General features: G+C 35.8%; 1 protein-coding gene across 1 annotated transcript in view; it reads right to left on the reverse strand.

The window, feature by feature from the left end:
- Positions 1-26,322, reverse strand: part of COL4A1 (collagen type IV alpha 1 chain) — a 217,974-nt gene that overhangs the window by 67,178 nt on the left and 124,474 nt on the right. The window contains exons 10-24 of the mRNA XM_043992107.1: positions 25,385-25,447; positions 24,400-24,435; positions 23,135-23,176; positions 18,747-18,833; positions 18,035-18,061; positions 17,807-17,857; positions 16,367-16,411; positions 16,218-16,271; positions 14,855-14,896; positions 13,153-13,237; positions 12,627-12,662; positions 10,388-10,552; positions 5,869-5,964; positions 4,009-4,092; positions 3,124-3,194 (exon numbers count right to left, since the gene is read on the reverse strand). Of these exons, the coding sequence (XP_043848042.1) occupies positions 3,124-3,194; positions 4,009-4,092; positions 5,869-5,964; positions 10,388-10,552; positions 12,627-12,662; positions 13,153-13,237; positions 14,855-14,896; positions 16,218-16,271; positions 16,367-16,411; positions 17,807-17,857; positions 18,035-18,061; positions 18,747-18,833; positions 23,135-23,176; positions 24,400-24,435; positions 25,385-25,447 (984 nt within the window). The remainder of the gene's footprint in view (positions 1-3,123; positions 3,195-4,008; positions 4,093-5,868; positions 5,965-10,387; positions 10,553-12,626; positions 12,663-13,152; positions 13,238-14,854; positions 14,897-16,217; positions 16,272-16,366; positions 16,412-17,806; positions 17,858-18,034; positions 18,062-18,746; positions 18,834-23,134; positions 23,177-24,399; positions 24,436-25,384; positions 25,448-26,322) is intronic.

The raw sequence follows: 26,322 nt of genomic DNA on the forward strand, positions 1-26,322 counted from the left end.
TTGGTTTTGGGGGGTTTTTTGGTTTTGTTTTTGTGGGGTTTTTGTTGTATTTGGGGTAATTGTGTCAGGAGCTCTGTGCATTTAATGTCTTTCCTCTGCCATCTTGACTCTGCCCCTATCCTTGTCAAATTAAGGGATAAAGACTACTAACTCAGGAATTTACAAATACCAGTGTATAGTTTCTTAGTCTAAATCTTGGGAAAGTAAGTTCCTTTGATTTTCTTTTAAAAGTTATTATTCATGGAACAACTTATAGAGTTCTGTTAAAGTTTGGTTCCTGAGATTATCTATCTGTCTATCTATCTTTCTCTATCATCTATATATCATCTATCACTCTACCTATCCTCTTTAAATTATCTATCTATAGAAGTATATATAGATATACATGGTAGATATGATATATAAATAGGAAATATATAATCTAAAGAATTATATATTTAGATCTATATATAATAAATAGAGCTACAGATAGAGTTTACATATTTGAGGATTAAATCAAATCAGAAAATTGAAAAGAGCTTAGAACAATGGCTGGCACAAAATAAGGGCCATATAAATGTTGGTAATTATTATTGCTATTTTTAGTATTATTTCACCTAAGCCCCTTTAACCATTATCAGCTGTGGAAATTCCCCATTTCATTAAAGAGGAAAAGAATCTAGAATTTTTTTTTTCTGGTCCTCCTCCCCACTTGGACTATTTTGCCAACTTTGCTGAATATCACCAAGAAACACTGCTTTTTTCAAAGCAAAATGTCTGAGGAGGCGTAGTTAAGCAATTAATTAAATCTCAGAATATATACTAATTTGAATCTTCAAACCATTGCCCAGTAGATTTTACTGATCCCTTGGTGGCTGTTGCATAGTCAAATGCGTATGAGATAATATTTGGAAAGCACATAGCTCAGTGCCTGGCACATAGTAGGCACTATCATTATAATTATCATTATTAAATTCATTATTTGTCTTTTAGTAGCTAGATAGAAGAGACATGTTCTCATGATAGAATTTTTTGGTTTTTTTGTGGTAATGAGGTAAGTGACTTGCCCAGGGTCACACAGCTAGTGTCAAGTGTCTGAGGTCAGATTTGAACTCAGGTCCTCCTGAATCCAGGGCCAGTGGTCTATCCACTGCACCACCTAGCTGCCCCCCTTGATAGAATTTTTTAATCTTGTTTTTTAAATTCTTCATAATAAGTGAGTCAGTCAGACATATATTCTAATCTTGTACTCAAATTAGATCCTAATAGAGGAAGCAGCACGAATTGTCTTCAAAAAATATGTTCACTGACATTTTGTTTAATGTTTGTTGTCTGACTTTCAAGTAGATTTCTTCTCTCTTTTACCCTTTCCACTACTACCTTTTTCTTTATCTTGTCCTCTACTCAACCCAGATTCATTCATTCATTCACTCAGTCACTCAGTCACTCATTCATTCTCTCTTCTCTTTCTCTTTCTTTCTCTCTCTGTCTCTTTCTCTCTCTTTGTGTGTCTCTTCTCTAATAAGAATCTGTCTCTCTGTGTCTGTCTGTCTCTCTGTGTGTGCCTGTCTCTCTGTCTGTGTGTGCCTCTCTCTTTTTCTCTCTCCTTCCCTCTTTTTCTTTTCTGTTTCCTTAAATCAGGTTTTCAAGGGCCTCAGGACTGATATCAAGCCAAACTTTCAGTAGGAAATAGACCAGCTGCCTCAGAAGAAAAGCCAATAAAGGAAGATGAAGGAGAGTAAAAGCATCCTTCTCACTTTCCCTCAAAGTTCCTTTGTCTTTGATATTCACCATAGACTGAACTTCCCCAGTTCAGCTGAACTTTTAATTTATATAGAAGCACTTTAAACAGTTCCGACCCCTAGTCTAGCTCCCCAGGTTCCAGGATGGCTCTAGAAAGCCAAGAGGCAAAGATTTAATGTCAAAAGGAAACAAATGATTGTTTGCCTCTAAGCTGTTTCATTTTCATTAGAGCTGCCCACCCCCCCACCCTCACACAGACAGAGAAGCTTCCAGCAATCTAAGAAAACACCTGCCCAGTGTACATTCCTTGGGGAAATGTTGCTACATCAGAAGAGACTAATGAAAGATTGTTTTTTCTAAATTAAAGACAGCACAATAAGGAATTACAGATACTAGCCAATGCTTAAACTGAATAGAAGGAATGGATGAACTGGGGAAACAAAATTATGATATTTCATTCCACTAGAAAACAGAACTGATTTTAATAATAAAATATTGTTTTCTAAATCATCATTTCTTCCTGTTTTCTTAGTTACCATTTCTTGTAAGAAGCTAGAGACAGAACTGATATTGTGTTTAAACTAGGTTTCATGCAATGGTGATCACCACCAAGCAACTCTTGAATAATAAATAAGAAAGTAAATTTAGCTAGATATAAGCCACCACTAACCATAAGGATTTTCCAAAGTACCACAGGGTTTTTACACAGCAACCAAAGTGGATGCAGAGTATAATGTAAAGTATAAACAAATCTTTGGAAAAAGAATACTGTAACTCAGGTTTCCCAGTTTCACTAAGCCTATTCATTATGGTTATATTAAGCCTATTCACCGATAAGTTTTGGGGGGTTTTCTGCTGTGATGGTTGGTACACTTGAGAAGACAAAATATGACAAAACCAAAATGACTGCCCATTGCAATTGCTTGTGCAGACCACTGGAGGGCACCAGGTCATACTTTGTTTTGCTTTGAAATATTTGTTAAAATTGCAGCTGCAGGGAATTCCACCAGAAGATGGTGCAGCTGTTCTCAAATCTACGAACGCAAAGACTAGGTTATGTGAAAAAATGTAAAAAGCAAACTGAGACAGCTGGTCTGGTTTTGAGAAAGGTGACTTCTTTCTCAATTTTAACTGAAATTGAATGAATCAATCTCATATAAGGTAAAAAGTGATGTGACTGGATTGCTTAGAAATAATGCATTTTCTCTAATCCAATATGAAGCAAAATGGCGACCAAAATGCAAACTTGCAATTTGTCTTAAGAAGGGAATAAGCATTTATTAAGCGCCTACTATGTGCCAGGCCCTGTGCTAAGCACTTCACAAATATCATTTCATTTGATCTTCATTAGCTCATTTGACAGCTTCTATCACAGATTCAAGTTCAAAATGATATACTTACAGGCATCCCTTCAAGGCCATTATGTCCAGGAAAACCTCTGTCTCCCTTGGCACCTGGCTGCCCTGGAAAACCTACACAAAAAAGTTGGGGTGGGGGCACAATGAATGCATTAAATGATTGAAGTTCAATATCACTTTATTTTTTACGTTAAAATTTCTAATTCACTAGTAAAAGGTGGGAACATCCATACATAATATATGTTCTGGGATAAATTTTATAGTAAAAGTTCCTGTTATAAACTATATTCTGAAATTTTAAAAGGCTGAAAGAGAGGAAAGGCATTCTAAAATGGCTTTGGTGCAGGTTTTTATAAGTCACTTCTTTTTCTGCCAGAGGAAAATTTTATTCATTTTTTGGTAAAAGTATTAAATTCATCAAGCTAGACTGTGTAAAGAGAGTGCCTCTATGAACGACTTGATTTTGTTTTGTTTTGTTTTGTTTGTTTGTTTGTTTGATTGGTTGGTTGGTTTTTTGGAGGGCAATGAGAATTAAGTGACTTGCCCAGGGTCACATGGCTAGTAAGTGTCAAGTGTCTAAGGCCAGATTTGAACTCAGGTCCTCCTGAATCCAGAGCCAGTGCTTTATCCACTGTGCCTCCTAGCTGCCCCCAAACCACTTGTTTTATATATATTTAGATAATAGAAAATTCTTTGCTATAATGAAGTTAGAGGATATAATGTTATTTTCTATTGTGCATGGGAAAAATTATATCAAAATTTTCTGTTCTTCATTACATTAAAATATGATAAGCCAGAAGCCTGAGAAGCCATAAGGGTGATTATCGATCTCTCTGACCAAGGGCAACGTTCCTCAAGGTGTTATTTCCTGCACCCAAGATGTGTCTAAACAAATCAAAGTCAAAAAAAAAAAGTCAAAAAATCTTACCTATTTCCCCTGGTGGTCCCTGTGGACCTGGAAGTCCGGGCAGTCCATCTAAATCACAGGTTAGGCAACCTTGACCTTTCTCACCTTTAAAATAAAACATGTGAACAATGTGAGTGGATTATGTATAAAGAAACAGTACACTATGCTGACAAAATAGAATAAAGGTAATGGGTCACTTTTACTAGAAAACATATCTAAAAATAGATTTTTCCAAAGGATGACCTCTTTTTGCTATATCAGTCTTCTAATAAATAAGAGAATTGGCACATCTCTCATTATGGGACTTTTTTCTTTTTTCTTCTATAGACAACGAAGATACTTTTTACCCATACTTCCATTCTGTTCTGAATACAATGTTTTACATACAACCTACTTTTGCCTTTAATAATTCTTAATAATAACAAAAATGAGGCATTACCCCCCCCCCCGCACAAGAAAAACTGAAGCAGTATACCTTTGTATGGCTCAAGTTTGTTTTTTTCTGGGGCTTTTTGGGGGGGGGCTGGGAGGGTAGACTATATTATTAGGTAGACTATATTATTCCTCATAATGTTTTATCTACTGTAAAAAAAACTTTAACTACTTTTTTCTTTTACTTTTTTTGTTTATATGAGCTATATTATGGCAGTCACCCAATAAATATTGTTGACTGATAGATAATAGTCAAAAGGAAAAAGAACCAATGGGCCAATCTAAAATTAAGGGGTAGTGGAGAAAACAAAATACACTGCAACATAGAGATAATGGAACAATATATTTTCCCTTTCTGTTCCAAAGCATTATTCAATCTAAGAAAATATTTTTATATAATTTAGTTGCACTTATCCTTGCAGTTTTAGGTATTAAGGGTAAAATCTTTAATTACCTTGTTTCTAGGCAAAGTGTTGGCATGAAAGAGGGGGAAAAGCATACAGAAACAACAGTTACTAGAGAAGTGGAGAAAATTAGTTTTTATTGCAGCCCCATTTCACCTATTGGACATTCTTCCCATCCCACGCCCTTCCTGAAACCTTCTTGCTCTCTCCCTAGCCCCCTTCTCTCCAATCACTTAATCAGGCAGAGTTCTTTCCCCCAAGGTCATGATCTTAGAGTACTGTAAGCATTCCTTTGAAAGTGTGAAATGATAACTGAGGTTTTAGTTGATAGCAACGAAAGGAAGTCAGAATGTTGAAAAGACACACCAAGAGATAAAAATAATGGGACAACTACCTACACATAGCTGTTAATATCCATATAAAGTATGGGGAAACAAATATGGAGAAATGTATGGAGAAGTGGAACTGCTAAAAGTTCTTTATGCATAGATATCTAAGATATCCCACCACAAATGTTCCATGTGGCTTGTTAAAAGGGAAAAGAGAAGCCAGTTCACAGATGTCAACCCAACAACAGTAAAGTCAGTACCACTGAATTAAGATGCTACAGGGTTAATAGTAGAACTAAACTTTAGACTTTAAGATTGTTGGTGTGGTTTTTTTTCATTCTCATAAAATTAGTGAAACACTACTATGCTTCAGGACTATTGCTCCTGAAATTTTAAGTGTAAAAGTATGGTACCATTTCCATTCTGACTGTCTGCTGAGTTTGTCTACATAAAGACGACTCACTTAAAATTACATGGAAATGGCAACAAAACAGGAACAATGATACTGACCCTGATAGATAAGAACTTATAAAATTTCCCTGTTTGAAGTGCATTTTCATACAAAAGCTCAAAATGAGATAATCTCAAAAGAAGTGGCAAAAGACAATTATTCAAAGAATGTATCTTGAGAGCATCCCACACACCAGTGTTTATAAATTTAATATCAGGTGTGAATATTGAGTTTAAAAAAATCACCGGCCTTAAAACGAAATTACCTTTCTCTCCCATTTCCCCTGTCAATCCTGGTAGCCCAGGGTTTCCTGGTGGACCTTGATCTCCAGGTGGTCCAGGCTGGCATTCCACTATTCCATCTAGAAGCGAAACAAAACAAGGAAACATTTTGGTTTTATAAAATCCAGATTTTCCAGCAGGTAACAGCCAGGGCATTTCACCTTCACACTCTACAGCCAATGTGCCACAACAAAAATTTGTATTCAAGTCAATTGACTTGAAAAATATGACCACACATATATTATTTGGAATGCCATGACAAGTATGCCTTAATTCCTTTGTACTCCTTCAGCACAAACTTAAAACAAAGTTACTATTGGCCTATAGGAATCATGATATACAACACCATGGTGAAGTGCTTAACAATTATTGATGTTTAATTTTCCTTTTTGCTCTGATTCTTATTTTTGTTGTTGTTGTTGTTGTTTTGTTTTTTTTGTTTTGGGCAGGGCAATGGGGATTAAGTGACTTGCCCAGGGTCACACAGCTAGTAAGTGTCAAGTGTCTGAGGCCGGATTTGAACTCAGGTACTTCTGAATCCAGGGCCGGTGCTTATCCACTGTGCCACCTAGCTGCCCCCTGATTCTTCTCTTATAACATGACTAATGCAGAAATATGTTTAATGTTATATATGTGCATATATATACATATATATATACATATATATATATACATACATATATATATATATATATATATATCAGATTACCTGCTGTCTAGGGAAGGGGGGAGCAAAGGAGAAAAATTTGAAATTGGATATCTTATATAAACAAATGTTGAAAACTATCTCTACATGTAACTGGAAAATAATAAAATACTTTTATTTTAAAAAAATATATATACATGAGTTCTGCATCCCAAACATCCAACAGAGTCACAAGAGGTTAAGAAACCATCAGCTCTACTATTTCTTTAGTCTGTAGACTCTGTATTTGTGATGTTATAAAAAGGCCAACAGCAAGATCTGGATAGCGGGTGATCCTGAAGCCTAACAGGCTGGATGTTTATTTTGCAATTATTTCTTTGGTCAGTAGTCTTCGCATGAACCTGGCTTATTCCCCCTCTACTCTCTGGTGGAAATTACAAAGAGTGCATATTTGGGAGACAAACAACATGGAAGGGCAAGTACCTTTGCTATGGTACAAGTAGAGAGAGGTCGATGAGTGAACCGTACATTGTTTCTACTTACTGCCTCAACAGAATGCCTACGTCAACCTGTCTTTTGGGTCAGAATTAGGCAGCCCAGCATACCCAGCATCAAGTAGTGTAAATAAAATCTGAGATAGAAATAGCTTTCATGGTTCTTGGTGATTTCTCTTCATTAAAGCATCGGAAGTCAGAAAGCCTAGAAGGCCATTACTACTACTACTACTACTACTTCTTCTTCTTCTTCTTCTTTTTTATTTGGTGGGGCACTGAGAGTTAAGTGACTTGCCCAGGGTAACACAGCTAGTAAATGTCAATTGTCTGATGTCAGATTTGAACTCAGGTCCTCCTGAATCTAGGGCTGGTGTTTTATCCACTGCACCACCTAGCTGCCCCCAGGCCATTGCTTCTTGATATTCTTCCTAGTCATCCATAGCAATTGATTCTGGATAACCTCTCTTCTAATTTACATCTCTCTTCATTTTTGTTTTCAGTGTAATGGACTTGACCCTGTAGGTGTTACAGAAATTCAAAATAAACTATCCTGCTTCAAGAAGAAAATCCCAAATTACTTCACTATGAAGAGTATGGTCTTAGTAACATATATAGTTTTAGTAGTTACCTACTACTGAAACCTGATAATAATCATTGACATTTATGTTTGGAAAGCAATGAATATGTATATATGCCCACACATTCATTCAATGAATGAAAATATAAATGAATGAATATACATATTAATTCAATGAATATATAATATATATTCATTCAATTAACATATCTGTGTACATTGTATATATACTTTGTGTGTGCATATATATTCATTGAATATATACATTCAAAAATATATATTCATGGATATATATACACACACAATGTATATCTACAATGTATACACACATATATCATCTGATCCTCATGACAGTTTTCTAGGATAGTTACTACAAGTATTCTTATACCATTCTTAGAGATCTGCTGAGGCCTATAGATAACTGATTTTCCCCATTACTAAGTTAGAGGAAGGATTTTAACTGAGGTCTTCCTGACTCAATATACCACACTGTTTTTCTCAAATTCATCTTTTGATCTTACAAAGAGATAAAATAAAAAATAAAGAGATTGAACCGGATAATCTCTAAATTCTTTTACAGATCTCAATCCTACAATACCATGACGAATGATTTAAATAAAATTCACATACTTTTCAAAGAATCTTTCAATCATCCCTCACCTGAATAGCACTCCTGTGTACTTATGGTGCAAAACCAATTTAAGATGAATGGGCAAATCAAGCCAAAATAACTTAAAACACAAATCAAAGACTAGGGAAATTATAGCTGACAAGATATAAAAATCAATATTATGATCCACAGTGAACAGTTTCTGCCTATTAAGATTATTTTCAGGCACAGATGGCCTAGAGCTCATTGTAACCATATGGGAAATGAAGACAGTCATGGAATTCAGTAGAAAATTCGAAACAAGGCTGTTTCACTTGTGCATGGTTAATGAACCATTAATGTGCCCCAAAGTGGCAATTAGCTTTAAGCTGTCTCTTTGCCTAAGTCATATTGTGTACATAAAACATTCTCGTTTATAAATCATCCCTTAATACTTCATGATTTTTGTGCTTATTTTATATTGTCTATAATGGGATCAAGTAGGTTGATAGGACATGAGCTAATCTAGTGCTTCCTACTCAACAGAAGTGAGGTCACATATTTAACATTTAAGCATACTTATGTATAATGAGCAGCATGGTATAGTGGAAAGAGTTTTGAGTTACACATGTTTAACATCTCTGTGACTCTGGACAAGGCATTTAACATTTTTGAACCTCAGTTTCATCTGTAAAATGAAGGCACAGGACTATATGACCTCTAAGGTCCCTTCTAATTCTATATTATGACCTCAACAGTGAAAAATTTAAAATATAAGAGAAACCAATAAGTGCAGTTTGCTACTAAGTGAGGGGGCAGCATGCAGTGGTCAACCAAGCACTGGACCTTAAGTCAGGAAGAACTCCTTTCAAATCCTGCCTCAGACACTACTTTTTTTGACCATAGGCATGTCATTTAACCTTTCTGGGTCTCAGTTTCCTCATCTGTAAGATAAGAAGTTTGGACTCTATGACCTTTCTGAGGACTCTTCCAGATTTAAGTCTATGACCGTATGAATAATTATCAGCTAATTAGAAACTGATTTTTGATATAGACTTATAGCTAGATAGGACTTGACAGATAAGGAAACTGAGGTACAGAGAGGTTGATTGGATTGCCCATGATAACACCGTTATAGAAAACACAAAATACAGGATCTGAACCTATGTCTTCCCATCACCAAGTTCAGTACTTGTACTCTACTACACAACAAGCTTTTCCATGTTTCATCTTATGATCACAAAAAAAAAAATCAAAAGATCTATATTTCACTCCCTGCTTGGCTACTTATTAGCTGTGTAGTCTGTGTAAACTCATTTACGTTCTGAAACTGTTCCTTCATCTAGAAAATAGAAAAAAATGTTATTTGAACTATCTACTTCAGAGGGTTGTTTTAAGAGTAAACTGAGATAATATATGCTAAGTATTTCTAACAGACTATAAAGGGCTTTGTTATTTTACACAGTCATGTGACTAAATGATGAAGATGAAGTGTTATTAAGTCACATTCAGTCTACCTTTTCCTCCTATCCTCGACATTTACATGATCCTTTAAGGTTTGCAAAGTACTATGGATGCTAACTCATTTCATCCTCATTGTTTTCATTATCAATACTATTGCTTTTTTATAGATTAGGAAACTTAGTTTGAGACAGGTTAAGTGACTTGCCCAAGGTCACACAGCTAGTAAATGTCTGAGATGAGACTTGAACATAGGTCACCCTGTGCTCCAATACTCTTACCCACTGTGATACCTAGCTGACTGAGAGTAAATTGGTCCTTTTACTTTCTCAGTATTTTCCTATCAAGATATTAAAATATTCTACAGCCTCATTGGTTGGGTGTGCTACCTTTAGATCTGGTTTCTAATTCTGTGAGTGCTGAAGTTTTAATAGTTAAATCTCCTCACATGATAATCAAAGAATAGCTTACACATACTCTCACTCCATGTTGAACAGCATTATAGAAACATTTCAAAAAGTGATATATACCTACTTAACAATTTGAATTTTAAAGGCATTCATATTAACCTTTAATCAATCATAGGGCTTGAACAGATCTCCTTGTTTTTTAAACAGTTAATTTTGTAATCAAAAGGCTATGTTTGAGGTTTTGAATAGGCCTTACCCCTTTTTGTCTAGCCCTGACACTAAGAACAGGCTGAATTCCAAGGAAAACAAAATTAAATGGAACTTACTTGTATGACCTGGTAAGCCAGGAGGCCCAGGAGCTCCAGGAGGACCAGGGGCCCCATCGATTCCCTTTGGTCCAGGCAATGATTGTCCTGGAGGACCCGGGTCACCCTTTTCTCCTTTTTCACCAGGAAAGCCAGGAACACCAATTTGCCCTGGGATTGGGAAGCCTTTAATCAGAAAATAACCAATTAGTATAAAGGGACACAGTCTAACCCATTCCCTTGCAAAAGAAAAACAAAAACAAACTAACCACAATTAGTAAACAGAGCAATTTCACCATGCTGAGTAAAAGAGAAGATACCTAGTAGATATAATCACTCAATAGCATGTGTTAAGTGTCCATAGGCACATGATTGTGATGTGATGTGACCTAGTTAAATGAACCTGCATGGGTAAAATACACAATGCAATGTAGACAAGTATGAATGAATATATAGCTATTTTTATGATGCATAGGCATCAATGTAAATATCTTGAACTTAAAAAATTAATACTCTAAATGTTATAATCAGAAGACAATAAGAGAAACATGAGATTTCTGCATAGGGAATGTGAGCATATCCCATGTATAGAAATGGGCATTAGATGAAAGGAAGAATTTAAACTAAAATTTGAACTAGCAAATAGATTTTTTTCTGGAAATAAGACATAGGTAGAGAGTAAACAGATGTAGCAAGCAAGTACTCGAAGGCATTAAAAGCTAAAAGACAAGAAAAATGGTCTTAGCATGTAAAGCTATGGTTTGAGATTTTAAGTAGGAGCATGTATATTGAATTCCTTGGCTTCTTAAGGGTGGGGGTGAGCAGGAAGGGAGGAAGAGAATTTAGAACACAGTTTTTAAAATAGATGTTAAAATTGTTTTTACATGTAATTGGGCAGAAAATAAAATTCAATAAAAACCTAAAAAGAAAAAGATTTCAAGTAGGAATGTTGTCCAAGTAATTATCTGCACTGGTAATGACAGTTCCTCAATGGTCATTCCCTACACCACTGAAATTACAAGTCCAAAACTAAATATAATTGACATTACAGGTCAATATACATTCATAGGTATATATTAATAGATCCATCCATTGATGCTCAGAGAAAAACATACATATATATGTGTGCACACATACATGTATGTGGGAAAGAAAGGCAGAGATAGAGAAAGGGAGAGACAGATCGACACAGAGAGAGAGAGAGAGAGAGAGAGAGAGAGAGAGAGAGAGAGAGAGCAAGTGCTAGATGAGTCTACTAAGGTGTGGAAAAATTGCAATATGTGTCTATGGAGGGAGTGCTGACATTGACAAAATCACAGACCTTTTTATGTATTGAACAAGTTAGTGAAGAAGAAGGCTTTGGGCTTTGGTTATTCAAACAAGCATATTGTATTTCTTGAGCCCACGGGCTTGGGACATTAGTTCTAAATGCTTTCAAAAATACAAAAGAAATACGGACAGGGTTCTTACTCTCAGGGAGTTTTCAATGTAATTGAGGTAGAAAACATGAAACAGTAAGAAAACAACTAAGTGCTAAGCTACATGGCACAACTTGTCATTTTAACAGCTCTTCAGAGAACAATTAAGGTCTTGTCTAGAGTACTCAAGGAAGGCTTCATAGAGAAGTCCAGAGTTGAGCTGGGCTTAGAAAGATGGGAAGGCAAGAGCAGAATCTACATAAGAGGTTTGGCAGGGATACATTAATCAGCCCAATGGCTGGGAAAGTGAGGAACATGTCAGGCTCTAACTTCTGTAGAGATTTTGTATTAGGGAGTAATGTGAAATAAAGTGACATGGGTAATATTAGGGTTTCTTAAGAAGTCCTTGAAAGCCAGAGGAGTGGGAATTTGATAGAAGAGACAACACAAGGCCATTAGATGTTCTATTGCTTAGAGCAAAGAGAAATCCTATTCAGAGTATAACTTTTAATGACAACCAGACGTTGTTGCAGAAATCCCATTGAATAAGAACATATACATATACACATGGAATATATTTAAATAGATTATGTATTTAAGTATATCTATGTACAACATATTTGTATATGTTCATTCTTGCCCCAAAATTACTCAAAAAAAGCATTTCAATGATTAAATTTTGTTATTTTCATTAACTCATTTATTTGTTCACCAAACATTTAAGCTCCTAGTATATGAAAATCAATTCCCATGCAGATCTAGAACATTCATTACACACTGAAGAAAACAGAAAATCTAGGCTAAGTAAGAAAAAAAATTCTTATTATAAATTTTATTTCTACCTGGAGGACCTGGTGGGCCCGGAATGCCCTGGTAACCTAAGAAGAGAGACAAACAGGGAGTTATCAGAATTAAGTTTGTCAAATTTCTCACTTGATTTGTTCGTCTGCAGCAGCAATAAATATTCATGCTGATGGGGACATGGAAAGGTGTATACCACAAAAGGTAAAGAAAATGAAACAATTCTACAGGAACCTCATGTAGCCCTACAGAATGGAAAAGCAGGAAATAACAGTGACCAATGCTCTTTTATACTTCAGTCAGTATTGTCTCCCATCTGAATCAATTCAATTGCAACAGTAAATTTAATGAGCATTCAATGATCTAAGTCACTATAAAACCACATCAAGTACTACCAAAAAGCCCCTTTCCACATGTGTAAATGTGTAATTAAACCAGAGGCTTATAATAGAAATGCACATTAGAGGTGACATGGTTTATGGTATAACAAAATCTATTCATCTAAAATTCTGCCAATTACACAAATGTTTTCAATAGAAGGACCAGAAACAATTTTTAAAAATTAACCTTTTTGACCCGGTTCGCCTTTTAATCCTGGAGCACCTGGGTATCCCTTCTCTCCTTTTTCACCCCCTGGTTGTGTGCCTATGACCTGTATCAAAGTAGGCAAAGGTATCCATGAATGCTAGGCCTTACAGATGGCATCAAGAAAATGACTACAAATGCAAAGAAAACTCTTCAACCTGAAAACTAACAAAGACACGCTCAACACATGCTTATAGCAAGTAGATTCATGACTTGCCCTCTATGAGCTATTAAAGCAAGTAAGAGTAGCTATGATTGGAGAGAACCTGAAATTTCTCAGTGTTCTTTAACACAGAAATCTGCCAGGCAGCTTGGCAGAGACCTAAGAGTCAGTATCAGTGAGTTGATAATATTATGTTGGTTTGTTTTCTCTCATCAAAAAAAAAAAAAGCCTAAGGTATGCCTGATCACATATTTTAGCCATGGCATAGATTTTCAATTAAAACAATAGGTAACCAAGAAATATTTATAAATGTACCAGGGTCATACCTTATGGGAGATACTAGGCATTACATTTTTAGCAAGTCAATGGGTGGTGAGGAGGTACCACACATAAAATAGGCCTTCTCTTTAAAGTCAGCCTCATGAAATGATAGCAGATGGACAGACTGGGAAATACATTCATGATCTGTATTTACACCTAATAAACCATTCTCTCAAATGCTAAATTATTGAAGCTCAAGGAAAGCAATGAAATCATGTGTCTTCAGATTAACATCAGCCAACACACATGCACACACACATTATTGCTACTTTTTATATTGTGGCAAATCATTTTGTTTTTGGTGACCTGAGGTTCTCTGGAAGAGAAAAAAGTAACAACCTTAAAAAAATCAAATAAAAATAGGCCAAAAATCTGCATGCAAAAAATTATCTTTTTGGCACATATTTTTCCTTTTTAAAAAATCATACACAATATTAGGAAATATTTTTACTATTAAGAAAAGAAGGGTAGCTAGGTGGCGTAGTGGATAAGGCATCGGCCCTGGAGTCAGGAGGACCTGAGTTCAAATCCGGCCTCAGACACTTAACACTTACTAGCTGTGTGACCCTGGGCAAGTCATTTAACCCCAATTGCCTCACTTTAAAAAAAAAAAAAAGAAAAGAAAAGAATGACTCCAATGCAGTTTCCTCATTGTCCAAAAGGGCTGATAATTGATTGTTTATTCACCTACAGACAAGCCCAAGGGCAGAATGCCACATTATAACCATCATGACAATACATGAAATAGAAAATAACAAAGATCATGGGAAGAGCAATCCTGGAAAGATACCTATATAACAACTGAGCCCTATCTTCCTTGTACTATCATTTAACAATTTTACAGACATTTATTCTAACAAAGGTCTTGCCCTGATCTCTTGGAAGGCTATGGAGGTAACCCTGGACTCTTTCTTTAACCATTCATCAGCTCAGAGCAAATTTGCACAACAGCCTATAATATCAGAAAGGCCTTTAATATAGCCTTAATTGAACTCAGTGACTGTGTGTCTGTCCACCAAGTGCCATTCTGGCCAAGGAGGCAGAGGTTCAATACCAAATGATTGCAGAAGAATGATTTTCTTCTTAGTCAGGCACATTGGCATTATCTACATTAATTGAGGGAAGACCCCACAATGAGGGAATCAAGGAAGTTGAAGCATCAAAACACAGAAATGCACTTATAACATTTATTTTACTTACAGGTCCTGGTAAGCCTGGAGGGCCTGCTTGTCCTTTGTCTCCCTACAAAATAAATGAATTCCACATTTATTTTATTATTGCAAAAATGACAATGTAATGGATGATAATATTAAATGTTTCTTATTTCTGCAAAATAGAATAGGTATATTATGCCCTCAAATTCTTTTGAGTTTCATAACATCAAATTACATTATCAAGTTAGGTAATATTCATAAAGTGTTTAGCTCAGCACTTGGTACACAGTAGGCACTATATAAATGCTAGCCATTATTATGATTATTCATGATATTATCTCATTTGATTTTCATGACAACTCTGACAGTTAGGTTCTATTATTATCTCCATTTTTCAGTTGAGGAAACTTATTAATACAATAATATTAACCATAAGATATAACATGCTCTGTAAAAAGTGGTATCAATGTACACATGAATTCAGATACATTAACTTTGAGCTTCCTCTTCTCCTCTACACTATATTTCAGAACCTCTTGATAACATACCCTAATTCCTCTTCCTTTATTCTCAGATGAAATCAAATCCCTTACTTTGTACCCTTGTATCCTATCCTGTCTCCTCTAGCAGATCACCCCCACAACCATCCCCTTTTTCTGAACTACAATTGATTGGTTTTTGGTCCTGACCTGTAACTTTATGGGTGCTAATAATTTGCTACTAAGGAAATCTGCTCTGTCAAAAGATTGACAACTGCCTTGCAGTTTATAGTCTCTATGAAATTAACTTGGGTCACTGGGAGCTGTTACTTGTCCAAATCAGATGGTCATTATGTGTCAGAGGAGGGAGTTCAACAGAGCCAGCCCTGAGCCAGAGGCCAGCTCTTCATCTACTACCCAAAGCTATCCTTTAAACACTCTGAAATAATAAGACTCCCTCACTTAACTTTGGAGAATAAATGTCACTCAACCCTCCCAAGTTGGTTTCTGCATTTTTAAAAGTGGGATAATAATCACCCCTTTAATCACAACTTGATGTAGATAAATGTTCCTTGCAAATGTAAATCATTATAGTACTAATAGAAGGTATCATTACTTTTATCTGTGTTTCTCCTGCTTCCAATTCTAAATTCAAATAACAATAGAGTAAAATATTTAACATCAGCTTTTTTGTTAAAAAACAAACAAAAAATTATACATATGTAAAAGAAAGATAAAATGTCTTCAACTGGTATGTTTTTGATTGATTTTTTATCTCCAGTAGTTTCATTTTCCCTTGACACAGGTTTTCCTGCTTAAAGAAAATGAAGGGCTCCTCTGATTAAATTTTTTATTTTAAAAAGGCACAGTTGAAAGGTGGTTTATGTACTGGAAGTAACTTTTAAAATCAAAATACAATTTCACATTTACCTTGGCACCATCTCGGCCTGGTATTCCTGGGAATCCTGGATCACCTGAGAAACCCTAAAAATAGATGGATAAAACAATTGTATTGTTATGTTGTCAAGGTGGGTATATGCACATATGTCAAGATAAAATGATTTTGTGCAAATACTTACTAGAGCCCCCTTTTCTCCTTTTTCACCATCCTTTCCAGGTTTCCCCTAGACAACAGAGGATGAACCATTAGCAAAGTATAAAATGATGACATGACAGTAAATTAGTGATTCTAAGATGAGAAGAAATTATTCAGTCTCTCAATTCAATTGCACTTTTATTAAGCGCATATTATATATGCAAGGCTTTGTATAAAATTCCTGAGGATACAAAGATGAATGATGCTTTTTCTTACCCTGAAGGAGGTTATAATCTAGTAATACCAGCTGTGCTTTACATGACACTTTAAGATTTATGAAGTATTTTTATAACAACATTGTAAAATAGGTTATAAGAATATCATCCACAATTTCATCATGCAAAGAAACTGAGGCTCAGTGAATTTCAGTGCTTCATGTAGAGTCAAAAATTGAGTGTTAGACCAACAGTCTTTTCACCACAACAAGAATACACATACAACTATATACAAAGGGAGACTAGGCTAAATACAAAGGAGAAGTGTGACACTGTATGAGATCTGAGAAAGGACAGATTATTTCCAGGTTGGGAAGGGAGGGGAGAGTAATCAGCAGATGAGACTGGACTAGAGGTCAGCCTCAAAGACAGAAATAAGGGGGTAATGTACACTCTAGGAATGCAGGAAGATATGATCATATGAATGGACAAAGGTCAGAGGAGGATGAGCACAGGAAACAGTCAAATTTAGTTTGGCAGTAGTATGATGTATGTGGGGAAAGTGATGGAGGATAAGGAAAAAAAAAATGTATCTTGAAATTAGATTCCAAGAACCCTGAATACCAGTCTACAGAGTTTTATTCAGGATACACTGTAGACTTTTAAACTTTTGTACAATAAGATAACCTTGATATTGTTGTTTAGAGTACATTAGAAAGAAATGACACTGGAGCAAGAGAGAATAGGAAAACACTGAAATAGTCCAAGTATGAAATGATGAGGAAGGGATACAGAAGGGAACCTAGGCAATGTAAAGATGCACTATATGAATAAAATCTATTTTAAGAGCTTAATGAAAGCCTAAACTAGGGTAGTAACCATGGAAATAGAAAGGGCAGGTGAGAAAAATATTGAAGAAAAGGAATTGACAGAACTTGCACACATATATGGTTGGTGGGGGTTAGTGAGGAAGGGAAGAATCAGAGGTAATAGTCAAGTGTTAAGACTAGCTGACTAGGAGAATGATACCCTTAGCAGAAATATTGAAGAATGTCACTGTCTCCTGTATGAAATCACTTAAATCTTAAAAGTTCTTAGCCTTTTTCTACAGGCCTTCAAGGAAACAATTACTACTTTTCTGTAAGACATTCAGAAAAGCCTTCCCATATGACATTATCAACCCTTTCCAGTCCCATATTTCTATGACTGTATGATTCCATGTTTAGGGAAAATATGTTTGCTCATAAGAAATAATAAAAGATACTTACTCGAGGTCCTGGTTTACCAGGTTCACCTTTCTCTCTTTCACCTGGCACTCCCTTTAAAAAAAGGAAGGGGAAAAGAATTAGATATGCTATCATATTCAGATAATTTTTTAACATAGAGAACATTTTACTTAAAATGAAAATATGCCTACAATAAGCCTACTAATTTTTCAGGTAATCAATAAAACTTGATCCCTCACATGAAGAGATAGTTCAAGATCTAATACTTACAGGAAATCCAGGTTCTCCTTTTTGACCCTAATGAATTAAAAACACACAAAAATCCATAAGATTACTTCCAAATAATTGTATCAAATGACTAACTTTTAGTACTGATGGCAGGTAAAAGAGAATAAAATCAGAAAGACTCTTCTGATATACTAAAAAAGAAACACAAAGCTTGAGCCTGATTAACCACTGCCATGGTTTCCATGGCAGGGGGTGGAGAGGCAAAGAGGATGTAGTAAAGAGATGGTCCAGTATCAACTTCTGTAACATAACTACAGCTCCTGCTTTTTAGGATGCCAAGAGTCTGCTCTCTAAACCTCCACACCAATCCCCAAACCCCTGGTACACTTTTTATAACACGAGCAATTCCACACAAGTAAATCTTGGAATGCAACTGGAGAGGTGGGAGTACAAAAGAAGAGAACTCAGGATACATGGGAAAGGGGTTACTAGAAATGAGTTAGAAAAGCGGAGGGAAGCTCCCATATCAAAATTTTGATGACATTCTAAAATTTAAGTCATTTCCTCAGATTCTAGCAAATTAATGTGAAGCTCACAGAACTTCATACAACTCAAGATTTGGACCGTCCAGGCATATAAGGTTAAAAAAGTAGAAGATGGCTTCTGAAAAAAAAATAGATTTTTGACTCATATTCACTGTGCTTTCTTGGATATGCTTTAGGAAATCAATGTTCACTAAATTTAACATACATACCTTTGGTCCTTGAGTAGCAAAATCTCCCTTTTTTCCTATTTGAGCTTGTCCTGGTTCACCTGGAGGTCCACTGACACCTTGTTCACCCTGTTGATTTGGAAAAAAAAAAAAGAGAGGTGATTAGGCACAGCCATAATTACACTGAGAAGAAAAATGAGGAAATTCAATATCTTCTCAGCTGGTATCGTCATGCCTACAGAAATCCAGTCCTCATTTTGGTTTTTAAGTCATTAAATATCAGATGAAGTGTGTGTGTGTGTGTGTGTGTGTGTGTGTCTGTGTGCATGTGTGTATACACATGAGGGAGAGAGGGAGAGAGAGAGAAAAGAGTGATTTTTATTGGTTCATTGGTATAGGGAACTTTAAAATGGGAAACTCCTACTAATGAAGTTTGGCACCTTTTCTGCAACTTCTACCATGACAAATGCCTAGAGTACTGAGAATTTCAATGACTTGCCCAGTGTTACTCAGACATTATGTGTCACAGAAAGGATTTGAATCTAGGTCTTCCTGCCTTTGAGACCCACCCACCCCCCTTCACTATGTTATGACATGCCTCCTGTGTATATTTGTAGTATATATAGCATATGTGTATACATATGTATATTGTTGTTCAGTCATATCTTACTCGTCATGATCATATTTGGGGTTTTCTTGGCAAAGATACTGGAGTGATTTGCCATTTCCTTCTCCAGCTCATTTTAGAGATGAAGAAACTAAGGCAAACAGGGGTAAGTGACTTGCTGAGGATCACACAACTAGTAAGTGTCCCAGGCCAGATTTCTGTGTCTTGATTCCACTATGCCACCTAGCTGCCCCACACATGTACACAGAATTTTAGATAATAATGTTCTGCCATTATATGGGAAGTTAACAGAACAAATCAAATTAATAAGTATGTATTGGGTTTAACTGTTCTAAAGCTAGACACAGATTATTAGCCTTTTGGCAAAGGGGTGTCAGGGGAGGGGGTTGTTTGCATGCATGTATACTAGATTCAATAGTGGAAATGAAAGTTCAGTGGGAGTTTGGCATAAATGTTTCTAAGGTTGCTTGCCTTTCTAAAACTGAATTAATAACATTTATTTTATAAATGTCTTGATCTACTACTTAAATTCTTTACTGTTATTTATATAACATATATATTTATATTTATATAGTTTAACTCTTCAAAATGATAGTAAACTATTTAAAGAATGGGACAATTTTTCATCTATCTTTGTTTCCCATGTCATTTATGTGGATTACATTGCCTTACACAGATTAATCACATAATATATCATTATATATTTAACCTATTTTAACTGCCCACCTAATAGCGGAACAATATTCTATGAAGTTCTGTATGATATCATTTTATTTTACATTAACTCTTTTAAAAGAACTAATTCACTTTTAATTTGTCCCATAACTGATATTATGGAAAGTGAGATCTTTCTCAACTTTAATACCTTAAAATACCTGAGTACAACAAACATCAGCTTTTAAATCGTATTTATTTGTTTGTTTTGGTGTTTTGGTTTTTTTACATTTTCTTTTTTTCTTAAGATGATACAATTTCTTCTGGTGTGTCAATTTGGGTGGCTTTTATGTAGGTGAGTCATAAGGGGCTTGGTTAAATCAAGGAAAGACAGCGAAATATAAAAATGGATACTGTGAAAAATGATTTTTATAACCAATATCTTGGGGAGATTCAGAGCTCCCCTTCTTCTTCCAAAGCCCTGACTTTTAGAGATCCAGTTTCTCCTTGAGAATAAGATTTCATTTAATCATTTCATCTTGATCACACCCATCCCAAGCTTGCAAGGAATCTATGGTGGGGAAGTTCATTGTGTTCTGTCCAGGAAAGGGTTACTCAGTCCACCCATGGAAAAGGGAATACATTATTTGAATTTATAGTCCAATGCTGGGGGGTGATCTGGTATAGCCTGTAATTTTAATATAGCTACCTCCAAATTATATTAACTAATTAGATTTGATTGCTGTTTGATGAAGCACCTACTGTTTCAAGAGTATATAAGCTGTGAGTCCTGCTGCCATGATTGACTTTGGTCTGAGAGAGAAGGCTAAATGACCATGCTTTTATTAATAACATGCCAGCCTTATTAATAAAATGATCAAATTATCCAGAATCTATGTCTCTCAAAATTTTAATTGTCACAATACTTGTTTGTGAAAGTACTGAGATAAATAGATTCTACAAAGTACTTATATGTCTTGGAGAAGGAAAATGTGTTACACAAAGAAACAAACATGTTTTGACCCTAAAAATTGTGAATTGAAGTGGAGAGAAAACAGCTGATACGTGCTGTATCTATCACTGTAAGAACCTAGTTTTTATCCTACCCTCAAACCAATGTATCCTCCGGTGCTTTCACTGCAAAGAGATTAAAATGTGTATAGAAGATGCAAAAAAAAAAAGATACACAGCAAAGCATGAATATAATACTAACAGTTACAATTTGACAATTACATTTTCTTACTGTCTGCTGTGCTCTCAGCTATTATGTATAGAAACTATGGATACACAGGAAGGTGGGCTAGCTGTACCAAATCTGAAGCTTTACTATAAAGCAGCAGTCATCAAAACTATTTGGTACTGGCTAAGAAATAGAGTGGAGGATCAATGGAATAGGGTAGGCACAGGAGACACAGTAGTACACGACTTTACTAATGTACTGTTTGATAAACCCAAAAATTCCAGAATCTGGGATAGAAACTCAGTATTTGACAAAAACTGCTGGAAAAACTGGAAGATAGTATGACAGAAACTAGGCATAGACCCACATTTTACACCTTACACTAAATAAGATCAAAACGGGTATATGATTTAGACATAAAAAGTGATACCATAGGTAAATTAGGAGAGGAAGGAATAGTTTACCTCTCAGATCTTTGAAAAGGAGAACAGTTTATGACCAAACAAGAGACAGAAAATATTATGAAATGCAAAATGGATGATTTTGATTATATTAAATTAAAAAGGTTTTGTACAAACAGAAGCAATGCATACAAAATTAGAAGGGAGGCATAAAGCTGGGAAACAATTCTTATAGCCAGTACTTCTCATTTCTAAAATATATCGAGAACTAAATCAAATTTTTAAGAATCCAAGTCATTCCCAAATTGAGAAATGGTCAAAGGATATAAACAGGCGGTTTTCTGATGAAGAAATCAAAGCTATCTATTGTCATATGAAAAAATGCTCTAAATCACTATTGATTAGAGAAATGCAAACTAAAAGAACTCTGAAGTACCACCTGACACCTATCAGATTGGCTAATATGACAAAAAAGGAAAATAATAAATGTTGGAGAAGCTGTGGGAAAATTGGAACACTAATGCATTGTTGGTGGAGCTGTGAACTGATCCAACCGTTCTGGAGAGCAGTTTGGAATTATGCCCAAAGGACTATAAAGCTGTGCACACACCCTTTGACCCAGCAATACCACTATTAGGTCTTTTTCCCAAAGATATCATAAAAAAGGGTAAAGGACCCACATGTACAAAAATACGTATAGCTGCTCTTTTTGTGGTGGCAAGGAATTGGAAGTTGAGGGGATGCCCATCAATTGGGGAATGGCTGGATAAGTTGTGGTATATGAATGTAATGGAATACTATTGTGCTGTAAGAAACGATGAGCAGGCAGATTTCAGAGAAACCTGGAAGGACTTGCATGAACTGATGATGAGTGAGATGAGCAGAACCAGGAGAACATTGTACATAGTATCATCAATATTATGTGTTGGGGCGGCTAGGTGGCACATTGGATAAAGCACCGGCCCTGGATTAAGGAGTACCTGAGTTTAAATCCGGCCTCAGACACTTGACACCTACTAGCTGTGTGACCCTGGGCAAGTCACTTAACCCCCATTGTCCCACAAAAAAAAAAAAAGAATTATGTGTTGATCAACTGTGATGGACTTGATTCTTCTCAGCAATACAATGGTACAAGATAGTACCGACTCATGATGGAAAATGCTCTCCAAATCCAGAAAAAAAAAGAACTGTGGAATATGGAGGCAAATTGAACCATACTATGTCTTTTGTTTTTGGTGCTGTTGTTTTTCTTTTTTGAAGTTTTTCCTTTTTGCTCTGATTCTTCTTTCACAGCATGACTAATTCAGAAATATGTTTAATGTGATTGTACATATATAACCTATATAAGATTGTTTGCTGTCTTGGGGAGTAGGGAAGGAGGGGAGGGAGGGAGAAAAACTTGAAACTAGAAATCTTATTTTAAAATGTTGAAACTATCTCTACACATAACTGGAAAATAATAAAATACTTTTATAATTTAAAAAAGAAACTATGGATAAACATAGAAATACCCTAATATTTTGAAACATTTTGAAATGGAAACACTCTGAAATCAAATGCAACTTACCTTGTCACCTTTGGGTCCTTGAAAACTCAAACCCATTTGACCCTGTTGGTTAAAAATTCAAGATATTATTATAGGAGTTTCTTTCAAACTTAAACACAAAACTCAAATAAATGGGCATAACTAACACCAAGTAAATTGAATCTGCAATGCCGTATTTTGGTTGCCTCAACATTTTCACAAATATCATAACTATATTATATTCAGTATTTATGAAAACATTCTTTTTAAGGTCATTAACAGAGAACTAAAAAATAAATTGAAAAGATCTTTGAATGCTATAACTCTTTATACTGGCCGTAAGTCAAGTTAACAAGCATGTAAGTGCCTACAATATTCAAGGCACTGTACTAAGTGGAAACAGTTCCACCACAAGAAGGCCAGGAGTTGGGCTTCAGTTGTTAGAGGCTATTTGAGACGCATGCTATTGGAGCATTTTATAGAGAGTGGGAGCTTATCCCCACTCCCACCCCGGCATGACAAACCTTTGAAAGGTGAGTCACTGGCACCTTAAAACCAGTCGCTTTGGGCAGATGGGGCTTGTCAGCCTTGGCAGGCAACCTGCCATGGGGAAGGAACCCTGATTTTAAACCTCCACTGCCTTGGGGCTATACTCATATATGGGAAAGGCTTCGGGAGTTAACCTCGAGGAAAAATCAGGAGTCAGAGTCCCTTAGGCAGTTGAATGTTGGACATCACACCCATCTGGCAACTCCTGCAGTGGCACTGGTGCCAAACTGTATTGGCTCTGCCTCTCCTTTGGATCCACCAATGTTGTGGAGAGGGAAAACCTGCTGCATGGGCAACAGCTTGTTTTCCATATTGATCCGCCTAGGCCAGCCCCCTGGAGAGGACACTCCAGCTACTCCTCATGGGTTAGATACGACACGGGATGTGGCAGTTAATGGTTATAAGTCACTCAGGAGCTGTGGCTCCCTTATCGGACTGCACAGCCACACTGTGGCCTGTGGCTCTTCAGGGTGCTGATCCATGGTCATCCGTGACTGGTGGAGTCCTACTACTACTACTACTACTACTACTACTACTACTACTACTACTACTACTACTACTACTACTACTGTTCTAAGTGAAAGGGCAAAAGCAAACTCCAGCACTCAGGAATTCACAATCTATGGGAAATAAATTACATGTTTACAAAGTTTCTTAAAGAAAGTGGCCCCAAAAGTACATTTTTTGAACTACGAAAAATTTCATAATTACTATATTCAAATTTATTTAAAAGAAAAAAACAATTATATAAACTTTACCTTTTCACCCGGCAGTCCTGGAGGACCTGGAGGACCCTATAAAAGAAGACAACTTAATTATATAGCTCTTTTAAAACATATATTAGAGATAATTTGCAATTTGGGTATGTTTTGTGTGACTTCTCTATCTCAGTGATTATTCCTCTAAATAACTACTTTTTCTCATCCTAGATACCATTTCAATTTGGACTTCATTGGTAGAAAACACCCTTGAGTCTGTCACTAATTCTTTTTAATATTAATCTTTTAACATTTTGTGTTTGTGTTTCTATATACTTGTCTATATCAGTAAGCAGGTAGCATCACAAGAATAGTATTTCTTTTAACTTTATACCTAGTAAGTATAAAATCTTAATGACTGCTACATATTGTTTAGTACCTAGATAATCCTATGTAATTAATAATTAATATATTATTTATAAAAACTATATCATGTAGTATAGAAAACTGAAAGCTGGCATCAGAGTCAGGAAGACCTGGGCTCAAGTGTTGCCTCTGATCTTTCCTGGCTGTGTGACTCTGGTCAAGTCACTTTACCTTTAAGTGCTGTAGCCAATGCTTTAAGACTATAAATTATAGAAAAAGGGGCTAACCATTGTTGGGAAAGGGAGTTTCCTCACCAGAGTCCCATGTACTAGGGAAATCAAAGTTCCATCCCCCTATCCCCTTTTCTTTGTAAGAAACATCACACTGAATCCTCTCTCCTACATCTCTAGGAATCAGCACATTGGCAGGAGAAAATTCAGAGCAAAAGCAATTAAATCATGAATATTTTATAAGAATGACAAAAATAAAATAATTCAAGCAAGCTGTTTTCTGGTGTCTACCCAACCAAAATTAGTAGACAGTTATATTGATCTCAATCCCTTGATGTGAACTGTTTAATGATATTTTAATGAGGCTTCATTATGCAATGGGTCCTCTTCTCTCCATGCTTTTCCCAAAGAGATTTTACTCATGCATAGCAGGAGAAGCAGGAACTTACAGGTGGTCCTGAGTGTCCTGGTGGACCATCCATTCCTGGTAACCCTGGATTTCCTCTTGGACCCTGTTTATTAGAAAGAAGAAAAGAATCACAAAAATAAGAAGAGAAATGGGGTTTTTTCACATTAATCTGTGGTTAAGAGGGAGAATTTTTATGAAACAAGGTATATGAGTGCTTATATAAGATAGAATAGACAATTTTGATTGCATGAAATTTTTTAAAAAATGGTTTTGAATAAAGAAAGGCAATGCAATTAAGAAGGGAATCTATTGGTGGGGAAATCTGCATCAAATATTTCTGATAGAGATCTGATTCAAGATATTTAGGAAATTGAAACTAATACATAAGAATAATAACCCTTCCTAAATGGATAAAGAGTCCAAGAATAAAAACAGCTCCCAAAAAAAGAATCGCAAACCACTAGTAACCATCTAAATCACCATCACAAATTCACATAAAAATAACTATGAGGTCTCACTTCACAGTCAAGAAATTGACAAAGATAACAAAAGACTGAAAACAGTCAATGTTGAAGGGGCTATGGAAAGACAGGCACTTTAATACACCTGTTAGTGGAGTTATGAAATAGACAACTCATTTTGAATGTAATTTGGAATGATGCTTTAAAAAGGTGTCTAAGATTTCGGTATCCTTTGATCTAAGGTACCAAAGAGGAGGGCTCCCTAAATTTTTTCCACTCATGACCCATTTTCTCCTTAGAAATTTTTACATAACCCTGACTATATAGGTATATAAAATAGTTATGCATAACCTTTTACTATTGCCAAAATTTTTGTGTACCCCACATTCAGTAATGCAACCCCATATGGGGGCATGGCCCACTGTTTAAGAAGCTAGACCTTAGAGAACCCTTTGCTAGGGATATAACTCAAGGGAAATTAACAGAAAGAAAGAAAAGTCCCAGACATTAAAATATT

The sequence above is a fragment of the Dromiciops gliroides genome, chromosome 3 (genome assembly GCF_019393635.1).
Source record: "Dromiciops gliroides isolate mDroGli1 chromosome 3, mDroGli1.pri, whole genome shotgun sequence".
Lineage (NCBI taxonomy): Eukaryota > Metazoa > Chordata > Mammalia > Microbiotheria > Microbiotheriidae > Dromiciops > Dromiciops gliroides.